Raw genomic sequence first — 11,675 nt, 5'->3', positions numbered from 1 at the left:
TATACTTCCTTTTCTTTGGGTCAAACAATGTTTACTTTTTGTTATTAGAAAACGTCCAATTCTTTTATTAATTGCAAGTTTTTATTTTTATTAGAAATGTGGCAAACGAAGTTCTTTTAGAAAATGTTAACCAACGTAAGATGTATTTATTTATTAGCAGCTAATAAACATACATGGAACATTCAATTATAGGGTAAATGTAACGCTTGCAGGTGTTACTATTAGTAATTAGCATGGTACACTTCAATTTTATTTAACTCACCCTTTTTAAGCTTCTTCTAACACATACCCTCGTGTGTATTGTCAACCAATTTGATGCGGAATAGTAACATGGAAACTTGGTTCATCTTTATTATGCTCTTTCTTGGTGTCTCAATAATCATCAAACGCATACTTTACCTTGTGTTTCCACGGTATCCCCTCCCTCCGGGGCCTCCAAAAGTGCCTATCATAGGTAACTTCAAATTACTCCAACGATTCAATAAAGATCCTAAGACTGTTCTTGAGAAACTTCATGCCAAATATGGTCCAATCTTTTCTTTTCAAATGGGCTCTCATACCGACATTTTCATTGCCAATCGATTCCTTGCGCACCAAGCATTGATCCAAAATGGCAGTACCTTTGCGGACCGCCCTGTTGCTGTTCCTACCAAGAAAATCATTAGCAGCAATCAAAATGACATCCTTTTTAGCTTCTATGGTCCTGTATGGCGCGCTCTCCGGCGAAACCTCACTTCAAATATCCTCCACCCTTCACAGGTCAAGTCCTATGCAAATGCACGCAAATGGGTTTTAGATATGCTTCTTGATCGATTAAAATCCGAGTCGGGGGCTAGCAACCCCATAAGGGTCATTGATCATTTTCAATATAGCGTGTTTTGCTTGCTCAGTTTTATGTGTTTTGGTGACAAGCTTGATGAGAAGCAAATTAGGGAAATCGAGGATAGTCTACGCAGCATGCTCTTGAGCTTTACTAAGTACAATGTCTTGAATTTTTGGCCAACAATCACAAGGATATTGTTTTGGAAGAGATGGAAGGAATTCTTGCAGCTAAGAAGAGATCTAGAAGCCTTGTTGATTCCTTATATTGACGCTCGAAAGAAAGCCAAGCAAGAGAGACTTAGCAAGGATGGCAAAGAGGACAACACAAATGAGTTTGTTTTGTGCTATGTGGATACTTTGTTGGATTTGCAACTCGTGGAGGAAGATGAAGGGAGCAAGCTTGATTATGGGAATATTTGCACCTTATGCTCGGAGTTTCTAAACGCCGGAACAGATACTACTTCGACAGCATTGGAATGGATCATGGCAAATTTGGTGAAGTACCCTCAAATCCAAGAAAGACTTGTGGAGGAAATTAGAGAGGTCATGGTTGAAGGAGAGAACGAGGTGAAGGAGGAACATTTGCCAAAATTGCCATATCTAAAGTCTCTGATTTTGGAGGGTCTACGACGCCATCCACCGCTACACTATGTGGCTCCTCATAGAGTAACCAAGGATGTGGTTCTGGATGGTTATTTGGTTCCTACCACTGCCTCTGTAAATTTCTTTGTGGCTGAGATAGGTAGGGACCCTACAGCTTGGGATGACCCTATGGCCTTTAAGCCAGAGAGGTTCATGGACAATGGAGGAACAACTTTTGATATAATGGGAAGTAAAGAGATAAAGATGATGCCATTTGGGGCTGGGAGGAGAATGTGCCCTGGATATGGTTTAGCAATTCTCCACTTGGAGTATTTTGTGGCCAATTTAGTTTGGAATTTTGAGTGGAAGGCTATGAGTGGAGATGACATCGATATGTCAGAGAAGCTGTTATTCACAACTGTGATGAAGAATCCTTTAAAGGTTCATATATTGCCTAGGAAATAATTAGCATCAATTATTAGTTCCATTGTTCTTAATACAAAAGTCTATATATTCTTCCCCTCTTTTTATGCTTTTTCCTAGCTATCAATGACTTCTACATTGATCCCACCAGCAACATATCCAATAAATTAGTTAAAAAGAAGAATATAGTAATGAAATCAGTAACAAACTTTAAAATGAAACGAATTATGTGAATTGAATGTTAAAGCAATACAATTACACTAATCTTGTTTAATCAATATCTCCATTTACCTCAAACTAAAACAATTACAGTTCCAATGCACTCATAAAGAATGCAGTTCTACTTTATTGAATGGTCTGTGAAAGGATCATGGTTGATATCAACCCCGTGAGCTGCAAGGGTCCAAGTTCTGCAGTATTCCACACAAAAAAAATGAGTGTAATTGCTTCAATACAGTATTCCAGAATGTACAGCGATGAATGGTGACATCGGAAGATTGTAATGTCTTCATTAGTGCCATGCTACACTTCAAGATGGTGCAAGGCTACTTTACCATCAGAATTACTACTAGTTTTAGGGTATTTGACTTCCTCTGTTTCTAAATATTGAATGAAATCCATTACCAAAGGATCAGTCCAAGGAGCTCCAAATGGAGCTTCATCACCAGCAATCCACCCCAGATGGCCACCTTTTGGTGTAACTATTAACAAGCAGTTTGGATTTTCCTGCCATGATAAAACAAATTATACTCAACCAGGGAGTTAATATAGAACAAAGAACATGGAAACCCCAATACATTGACAAAGACAAGAAAACAAGATATCTTTCTGTTCTAAGAATATGTTGTTTAGTACATATATGAAAACTTGATGGTCGACTATTAACTTGTTAAGAGTATCAATGTATACTTAGTAATGTAATAAGAGGAAGCAACGACATAAAAACTAAAAAGCAATTAAAATAGTGTGGTCACCATGTGAATTCCATTTTTTATTTTTAATATCCCAACGTCCAAATCGTACCATTTATGATTTTCTCTACTGTTGAAAAAGATCATTACATTTCCATCTATGTACATCCTTATTCCTCCCTTTCCCATTTTACATCTCCTTATCATTTACCAATAACATTCTAGTGAAGAAATGGTAACATTGAATGGAAAAGAAGCTGCACATACCTGGATATCTTCACGAGGAATTCCCCTAGCAGGAGCAATTGGATCATTTGCTGCCTGTGAAGAAACAGATTGTTTCTGGGTTCAATAAGTTTATGGCATATTCACAGAGGGAAAAGGTCACTGAAAAACAACCTATTAATTATGCTCAAAGTCATGAATTTGTGTTTCACAGGGTGAGTTCTTGTGGGATATTGCAAGAAAATTCTAATAGGTAACATAAAATAGAATCAATGAATGTAGGCGGCAAAAATACAATGGAAAGGAACATGAACCAAGATAACAATGCAAAAAGCAGCTTTTGTTTTAGATAAAAGAATGGCACCACGAATATCAAAAGAATAATAGATAACCATTTTTTTATTCTAAAAAATTTTGTACCTGGATGCAAAGCAGAGGGGTTTGAACATGTTTCACGGAATCTGAACTACTTGAACTAGAATAGTATTCATCCACAGACTTGAATCCAAAAGAAACTGCAAACTCTCATAGCATATAATAATTCACAATCCATATCAAATTTATATGGTGTCTAATAAGTATGAGGCACATACCACGGGTTAGTCCATCATCAAACTCCCTAACAGACTTGGCATTGGCTGCCATAGGAATGTTATATTCGCCACCAATATCTTCAAAGAGTAAAACATGCCTGCACCCAGACACAAAAATGAACAAGACATCAATCATACTGTAAGTGCAGCAATCGATCCATCAAGTAGAAAGAATAACCATCAACAACACATGTAAGTTTTTATCACTTGTTGAAAATCCTGCGAAGGGACTTCGCGAGAGCCTTGTCGTAGACATTGTTAAAGCCTTTATGGAAGTCCTCATCTGCCACAACCAAATTGAAAGGATTACATAATGACACGGCGCCAGAAAGAGGGCAATTGTAGCCTTCCTGAAAGCAAAGCAAAAGAATCATATAAAAACCCAAAGTTAGTTCAATTCGGATATTAAAAGTTTGAATGCAATCAGAGTCAGATGATGTGAAACTCAATATACACAGAGACAGCAACATTTTCTATCTGTCAAAGCATCTGCCTAAGGAACAACAAATGCATATTTCATAACAATGTCAAACTTCAGGTTGTGAAAAAATAATCTTTCTTATTCACCTGACCCAAGTAACGAACAAGAATATTTGCGCCAAGTGACCAACCAACTGCATACACATTGGCATTAGGGTATCTACCAGCGACATGGGCAACAACCTCGCGAATATCTCCCAGAAATGAAGCTGAATAGAACTGCACATCACTATTACCACATCACATCACATACAACACTAAAAGTTCTATCAACGCGGATTCAGATTCGGTAAGAAATAAAAAAAAAAAAAAAGAAGTATAACACAAGCAACAATTACCTGAGGAGTAGTAACAGGACTATCCCCACAACCACGGCTATTGAAAACCACCACGCGCCACCCTTTGCTCCGAGCTTTATTTAACATGTGCCTCACATAAGAATCTCCACTACCACCAGTTAATCCTGGCTGCAAAAATAAATACATAAATAAATCACAATTTTCAAAATTCCATTATTATCTTCAAAAAAAGAAAAAGGAAAAAAGAAAAGAAAGAGACACTTAAGTTGAAAGTACGACTGCATTGAATTCGTTAACTTACTGGCAGAGGTAACCAACCAACTAACTAACTAACTAATTCAGTTATAAAATCAATTCGGTAACTGATTCAGTTACATAACGAACCAGCAAAATGAGGAGTGGAGCATCGGGGGGCAGACGGCGGTCGTCGCCGGAGACCCAGTCAAGGGCGACGGCACCACCATCTTGTGTCCGGAGGCACTGACGGCGGAGTCTTATGTCAGGAATTGAGCGGTAGAACGAGGCGGAGATGGTCTCGATGTGGCGGTTCCATCCGAGGAAGGGGAAGGGGTGGTAGGGGCGAGACAGCACGTGGGAGAGAGCTGGGAGGAAATTGTCACGTGCTCCACCGAGGATTTCGAAGGAGGAGTGAGGTTGTTGGGGTGTAGTAGTAGACATTGGTGAGGCGGAGGAAGAGGAGGACAGGTGGAGGGATCTGATTAGTGCGTTGGGGAGTGTGCGAGGTGCATATTGTACAGAGGCCACCACCAATGGGAACGTCAATGAGGTACCTGCAGTCACTGCCCATGCCATTCCTCTCCTTTTCTGTTTGCTTTGGAGTTTGGACCTTTTTAGTTTTTACAGTCGGACTCTTCCTGTACCAAGTGTCCAAGTGTTTGTTGGAGAGACTTGGAGCCTCACCCTCTGTTGGAAATTTTGTATACGTGGTAATCTGTTAGGCCCAAAACAAAATGCAGTACCAATACCAAGGTCAAACATTGACCTTCTTAAACTAAATTGGTCATAACTCATAGCTTGTTAACCTTCCAATTCCGCTGGGAGCATGCAGCAATCCATTGATATTAGTGGAAAACTTTTAACTGAACTCCGACCCACGATAAAATACTGCTGGATTGAAGAATTCAACAAATTTAAAAACAAAAATATTTGATAACAAAAAAATAGATAAAAAAATAATTAAAATTTATTTTATTTAATTTTTATTTATTATTATAATAATTAATAAATATTAAATAAGATAAATTTCAATTATTTTTAACTAATTTATTTTTGTTACCAAATATTTTTTATGCTTAAATTATTTAAGAGGATCATGTATTTAGTTGGATCTTTATTAAGGAAGATGATTATGTGGCAGATCATATTAATTTCTTTGAACCAAAAAGTGATTTTTTACGAGAATAGAAATTAATTGTTAATTTTCAGCTCACAAATACTTAAGAATTTAAGACTAGACAAAGAAAAAACAAAAAAAACAAAAAACTACCACTCGTAGGAAATTTTGTGGTTTATGATAAATAGTTAAATACTAATTAAATATTTCCATTTTAGACATTTGTACACTAATTAAAGAATCAATGTTAAAAACTTAAGAAATAAAAAATAAAAAATATTTGTTAAATATCATCATTCTATAAAAAATTTCTAATAAATATTCTTAGATATATTGAAAAAGAATACAAATATAAAATTTCTAAATAAATGATATATGATATTAAATGCATAAATTTTACTTCCTCTGTAAACAATTTATCTGTTTATATTCTTAACAGATATCTTTTCAATCCCTTATATAATTTGCATGACCTAAAAATAGAACTAGTTAAAAACAAATTTTTCATATCACAACTCACAAGTAATATATATTGATGAACCAACCCACATAGGTCCGACCCGACATCAACCGGTTCGACATTTGAGTAAAAGAAATCAGAAACAAAGAAACGAGACAGGCCCGTCAATGCTCTGCGAGCAACGAGAGTGGTGAGCTGATAAGTGCATTCTGTCTGAAATTATCAAACTCTTCAAACGAATGCATCAATGGTTAAAGTAGTCACGTAAATACAAACAATCCTGAATTCTGAGACCCTTTCTCTTTCTTTTCTTCTCCGCATTCCAGCTTAGAAAAGAAAACAAAGGGGCGATCCATTGGGAATACTCACAAAATCTATTTTTCTTTCTTTTTTTTATTTTTTAAAATTTAATTTTGGTAAAGAATGGAAGAGGCAAAGGCATTGCAGCAACATCAACAACAACTACTGTTGCAGCAGCAGCAGCAGCAGCAGCAACAGCAACAGCAACAACATCAACAACAACACCATTTCATGCTGTTACAGCAATTGCAGAAGCAGCAGCAGCAACAGCAAGCACAAGCAGCTGCAATTTCTCGATTCCCTTCAAACATCGACGCCCACTTGCGACCCATAAGGCCCCTCGGTCTCCAACAAAACCCTAGCCCTAACCCTAATTCTGCGCCTAACCCTAACCCTAACAATCCCATCCTCAATCTGCAGCAGCAGCAGCATCACCAGAACCCTAATTCCAATCATGTCTCGCAGCAGCAGACCCAGCAATCGCAAACGCAATCTCAAACGCAGCAGCATCAGCAACAACAGCAACAGCAGCAACAACAGAAAGCGATTCGCCCTGGGAACCAGATGGAGCTACAGATGGCATACCAAGATGCATGGCGGGTCTGTCACCCTGACTTTAAGCGACCATTCTCTTCTCTTGAAGATGCCTGCGAGAGGTTCGTTTCAATATGCATTATGAAAAATGGTGCTTTTCTTTTTTCAGTTTTTAGCCTTTTAATTGCTAAGCGAAAATTAAGGAAAGTGCGGTTTTTGAGTTTCAGTTAGGCGTGTTATCCCCCCTCCCCCACTCACAATTTAAAAAACATGATGCTTTTAAAGATCAAAGTTGATTAGTATCAAACTGCTTATTTGGTGGTTGTGGATTTAATGATGTGAGTATTTTGTGGGATATACTGAGATAATTCTGCCAAGTCTTCCGTATAAAATAAGAGTTGTTTTTAATGCTGCATGCTACATTCTATATAAGTTATTTGTTTAGTATCACCTAATGATTGTGGAAGGTGGTTCTACTTTGAAGCACTTGGCCTCTCAGCAGTCTATAATTTTACAAGTGGCTGGTGGTTGTTGAATAGGCTTGTTTGATTAGTTAATGTCCTTTCCAGAAAATTAGAGAGACATGTTGGTTATTGACAAATTGCATTTGGATTTACCTGACATTAATGAGATTCAGTTTATAATCTTTGTTCTCTCTTCAATCCTTCCTTTTTTATGGTTTTGTTTATGCTTTTAATATAAGAGAATAGTCTTTGAAAGGGTATAATGCCATTTCTTGTGGAAAAGGCTATTTAATTACTTATTGTCGCCATTAGAATAGTTTGCAGCTGAGAATGTGAGTGTAGCTCTTAAATAAGTAGTATTCAAAACAGGGCACAATACCTTACACACATAGAGATGAGTTGGTAGTGCTTTGTTTGGTGCAACACCTGGAAAGTATTTTGTGTTTGAACTCCTCAAGGCAGCGGATCTGATATGTTTATGAAATTGTATAATCTTAATTATATATGAGAACTGAGAGTATGATAAATGTTAGGACTTAGGAGTACTCGACAGATAAAGATAAGGTAACACCAGTGATGTAACTTTTTCTTCTTTGAAAATTAAGATTTACTAGTTCCCAGTGATACTATTGAGTGAACACCTTTTTCCTTTACACCTTAAACTGGGGTGTGATAATTGTCCAATCCAATAAATATCAATTTAATTTGTAAATAATACAGACACATGTATTGGATGTTAGCGTTGCTTGCTTTCATTGAACCATTGAAGAGATTCATGTTACTGTGGATATTAATAGTGGTGCTTAAATTGTATTATAATCTCATCAACTGCCAATTGTTTGATGTTTGAGCCACCTTTGGCTGTCCGTGGTATTCTGCTCATGGCCAAGTGCCTCACACTGGTCATGGGGTGGCTACACCTTATTTGCAAGCTGACTAAATATTTTCACCATTTGCCATCTAATAAGCTCAAAAAAAGGCTGAGAACTACATTTTGTACTAATGTGTAAGAAAAGAAGTATATCGGGTCTTTTTTGGTGGATCTTAATTTTAGCTGGGATTAGAAAGATACTAGAAGTAATATTGACCTTGATAGTGCAACTTTGATTAATTTTCTTTTCTTCAAATTATTCCAAGCTGTGATTCAGCCAGAAGTGTCAATGTTTTTTCTGTCAGAATCCGATGGTATCACTTGTGCAGTTTCATTCATTGCAACCTGATCCTTTTTTTGGAACTGCCGTGCACGTTCTGCAAATTCATGTTGCTTACCCATTTTCTTTCCTTTCATATTAATTTCAAAACTTTCTCCCGTTTTTTAAAATCTTCTGTTACAAGTATCTGATGCCATGTTAAGTTTTCTCGCTTTGTAGCTTTGCCCTTCTTATTGTTTAGCATTTGTATCTAGATAATACTGCTACTTCACTTTCTTTGTCATTGATCCAACTTTAAGCTTACTATTCTTAACTAACAACCTCTCGAGTTATTTGTTTATGTTTGGGACTAGTTATTATCTGTTTGTGTCCCTATTTCTAACTTTTGTTTATATTGTATATTTTCATTTATGTTTGGGACTAGTTATTATCTGTTTGTGTCCCTATTTCTAACTTTTGTTTATATTGTATATTTTCATTAGCAGTCTTAATTCTACAGAACCTATATCATTGTCATTTAGATCAGATCAATAATTCCTTTACCATGAGTCTGCTAACACACTAATTTACTTAAATCAATATGGAATAACATTTGGAGTTGCTTTATGTAAACTGAATATTTTGAAACTCTGCCTTTGTTATTGCTGTACTGCAAGTGAATAATGTCTTCCGGTTTAGTGAATTTTTTTTAGCCAAGAGATTTATGGGGTATTTTGATAAGCCTGATGTGCAAGTCATGTAGGACTTACCTGAATGAACGAAAAAATTGTATATATTAATCACTTCATGTCTTAGTTTATAATGTTAGATATATAACTATTTATGTGTCTCTATCTAACAGCTTAAACTGGGATAAATGGTTTCATAGCATCATATCATAGCTTCTATAATCAAAAGTTCTAAAGGTCGATCCTTGTTACTTTCAAGAATTTCAACATAGGCAAAAATAGACCTATGCACAACTCGTGCTTCAAGCTCAAAAAAGAGGTTCTTGCGTGAGGGGATGTGTTAGATACATAAGCATTCGTTAACCATTACCTAATAACTTAAACTTTTGGGATAAGTAGTTTCATAATATATAATTTATTATTTAATTTAATGGTTTGATAGATAAATTGTAATCAATTGTTGGAGATGGGGATGCATGTAAAACTTGCTACATGTCCATCTCTCTAAGTATTTGTGTATCGTCATTGGATTTCATTGAGATATGCCAATGTTCAAATTTAGCTTACATCTAAGAAGAATTTTCATTATCAATATTTTATGGTAAAACGACAACTTGTGTTGGGATTTTGGAATATGGGGATTGTATTTAACATGTGTAACTAGCCAGAACTGGTGCAATGAAGTTTGATCTTACATGGATTTCTTATGTTTCAGAATTCCCTGAAAAATTTTCCTCATGCAGATTATTGCCATATCATGTTGTGGCAGACTATGAAGCAGAAGAGGATGATAGGATACTGGATTCTGACACCACTGGCCAGATGCTTTCACGGTCCCAGCAGTGGGATAATAATATTGCTGCTAAAATTGCTGAGTTCACAGCAACTTTTGAGAAGCAGGCACTTGCCTTCAACATAATAACCCAAAAAAGAGGTTTGGGGGAATTCCGATCTGAGGAGAGATTGATGTTTGAGCAGGCACTTCTTCAGGAGGAAAAGCGAGCTATGTTGGAATTAAGAGCTGAACTAGAGTCCAGGGAGAAGGCTGGTCGTGAAGCCCACGAGGCTAAACTTCGGATGGCAATGGTCCAGGCAGAGCAGGCTCGGGCTGATTCACAGTCTCATGCTGAAATGATGTCTCGAACCCCAATAAGAGGGAGTGCACTTGGGTCCCAAGGGAGTGACATCGCAATTGGTCATGACATGAGAGAGCAGGATCAGGGAGGCAATGCAGGTGAGATGATGAATGGATGGGGAAACAATGCTCAGAGAGAAGAGAAGGAGCCATCTGATGATTTCTTAAATGATGAAGCTGAAAATGGGGACACTGGCACGCAAGATGGCTGGCGTGATGTTGGTGAATTTGATCTGAATGCTAGGTGATTCTCGACATAGATCGATGAATAAAACCTTTTGACTGATAGAGCCTGAATTATGCGTAAGGAAACAACATTCATTTTTTATAAAAAAAAATGATTATTCTGGGCATCATATTGATCTTCAAGCTGCTATCTTAAGATTGTTTTTCTCAATCTATGTCCATTGACAAGTGCGGAAGATAAAACTGTTAAACCAGTATTAGATTGGATGAATATGAAGTTATGCTCGCCATATAGTGCAGTGCACATGATCTCCATCATTATGTCCAAAAGAATGTTATATCCATAAGCATACAAATGTTCAATCAAATGTATATCTCTAGTTTTATGGGAAACTGGTTTCATTGTTGCTGGTGATCTAATATGTTGACTACCATTTTTCTCATTTAAAAGATTGAGGTAAAACATGTAGTTTAATTTCCTTGCTCTGAAGCAAAATTGTTTTCAGTTACTCATGTGCTGATGTGCATGGCAATTTGACTAACAAGTGTTGGTAGTTCCTGCCAAGTGATGTCAGCTATTAATGTGCAAGAATTTGTTTACTGAATGATGTGCACTTTCCGATAGATAATTCACGTGTAAATTTTTTGGCATGCTCTGATATCTCTAGTATTTTATGAATCAAGAGTCACAGATGTCAAATTCTTTGTTTTTTTATTAATTTTTAGAAGCAAAGATCTTAGCTTATTTTGTTTTTATATTTTTGGACAATAATGCAGTGTATTTGTAATGAGAAAGCGAGATGCACTATATTTTGTTAAAGAAATGATATTTGTACTGGTTTTGGTGTACACATTTTTTTATGGTATCAAGAATATTTTTTTTCACTTATTATCAATAATTTTTAATATAAAAAATAATGTATATAAAATTACCACATAACATTTCTCCCAATATTATTTTGAGCGATTGCAGTCACAGAACCTACATGTGGTTTAGGAAGTGAACCTTCCAAATAAATAATTATGATAGCGATGTTAAAATTACATAAGTTTTGCGTCACGGCTTCAGCTTGTTACGTTTCGATGTG

At 36.4% G+C, this 11,675-nt stretch overlaps 3 protein-coding genes across 3 annotated transcripts; 2 read left to right on the top strand and 1 right to left on the bottom strand.

Annotated features, from left to right (window-relative positions):
• The first annotated feature begins 330 nt into the window (after positions 1–330).
• On the top strand, positions 331–1,902 carry LOC107477429 (cytochrome P450 89A2-like). Its single transcript, XM_016097441.3, has one exon. The coding sequence runs from the start codon at positions 331–333 to the stop codon at positions 1,867–1,869; it is 1,539 nt and encodes a 512-aa protein (XP_015952927.2). The 3' UTR covers positions 1,870–1,902.
• A 134-nt stretch (positions 1,903–2,036) lies between these two features.
• Positions 2,037–5,233, bottom strand: LOC107477390 (embryogenesis-associated protein EMB8). The gene is made up of 8 exons (XM_016097394.3): positions 4,720–5,233; positions 4,375–4,503; positions 4,124–4,255; positions 3,764–3,906; positions 3,557–3,654; positions 3,384–3,478; positions 3,006–3,059; positions 2,037–2,553 (listed from the first exon to the last, which is right to left on the bottom strand). Exons 1-8 carry the CDS (start codon positions 5,146–5,148, stop codon positions 2,350–2,352), a joined length of 1,284 nt encoding a protein of 427 aa, XP_015952880.1. The 5' UTR covers positions 5,149–5,233; the 3' UTR covers positions 2,037–2,349.
• Positions 5,234–6,292: 1,059 nt separating this feature from the next.
• Positions 6,293–11,270, top strand: LOC107477389 (uncharacterized). Its single transcript, XM_016097393.3, has 2 exons — positions 6,293–7,105; positions 10,010–11,270. The coding sequence occupies exons 1-2, from the start codon at positions 6,573–6,575 to the stop codon at positions 10,647–10,649; spliced, it is 1,173 nt and encodes a 390-aa protein (XP_015952879.1). The 5' UTR covers positions 6,293–6,572; the 3' UTR covers positions 10,650–11,270.
• The last annotated feature ends 405 nt before the right edge of the window (positions 11,271–11,675 follow it).

Source organism: Arachis duranensis, chromosome 3 (genome assembly GCF_000817695.3).
Source record: "Arachis duranensis cultivar V14167 chromosome 3, aradu.V14167.gnm2.J7QH, whole genome shotgun sequence".
NCBI lineage: Eukaryota > Viridiplantae > Streptophyta > Magnoliopsida > Fabales > Fabaceae > Arachis > Arachis duranensis.
This window is presented reverse-complemented; position numbering and strand designations above follow the sequence as displayed.

Excerpts from the sequence above, each read along its gene's own strand:
- LOC107477429 (XM_016097441.3), top strand. The coding sequence starts at position 331 with ATGGAAACTTGGTTCATCTTTATTATGCTCTTTCTTGGTGTCTCAATA.
- LOC107477390 (XM_016097394.3), bottom strand. The coding sequence starts at position 5,148 with ATGGCATGGGCAGTGACTGCAGGTACCTCATTGACGTTCCCATTGGTG. Across the intron at positions 4,256-4,374 it reads GTCCTGTTACTACTCCTCAG|TTCTATTCAGCTTCATTTCT; the intron begins GTAATTGTTGCT and ends AGTGATGTGCAG. Across the intron at positions 3,655-3,763 it reads CTTCGCAGGATTTTCAACAA|GCATGTTTTACTCTTTGAAG; the intron begins GTGATAAAAACT and ends GTCTGGGTGCAG.
- LOC107477389 (XM_016097393.3), top strand. The coding sequence starts at position 6,573 with ATGGAAGAGGCAAAGGCATTGCAGCAACATCAACAACAACTACTGTTG. Across the intron at positions 7,106-10,009 it reads CTTGAAGATGCCTGCGAGAG|ATTATTGCCATATCATGTTG; the intron begins GTTCGTTTCAAT and ends TTCCTCATGCAG.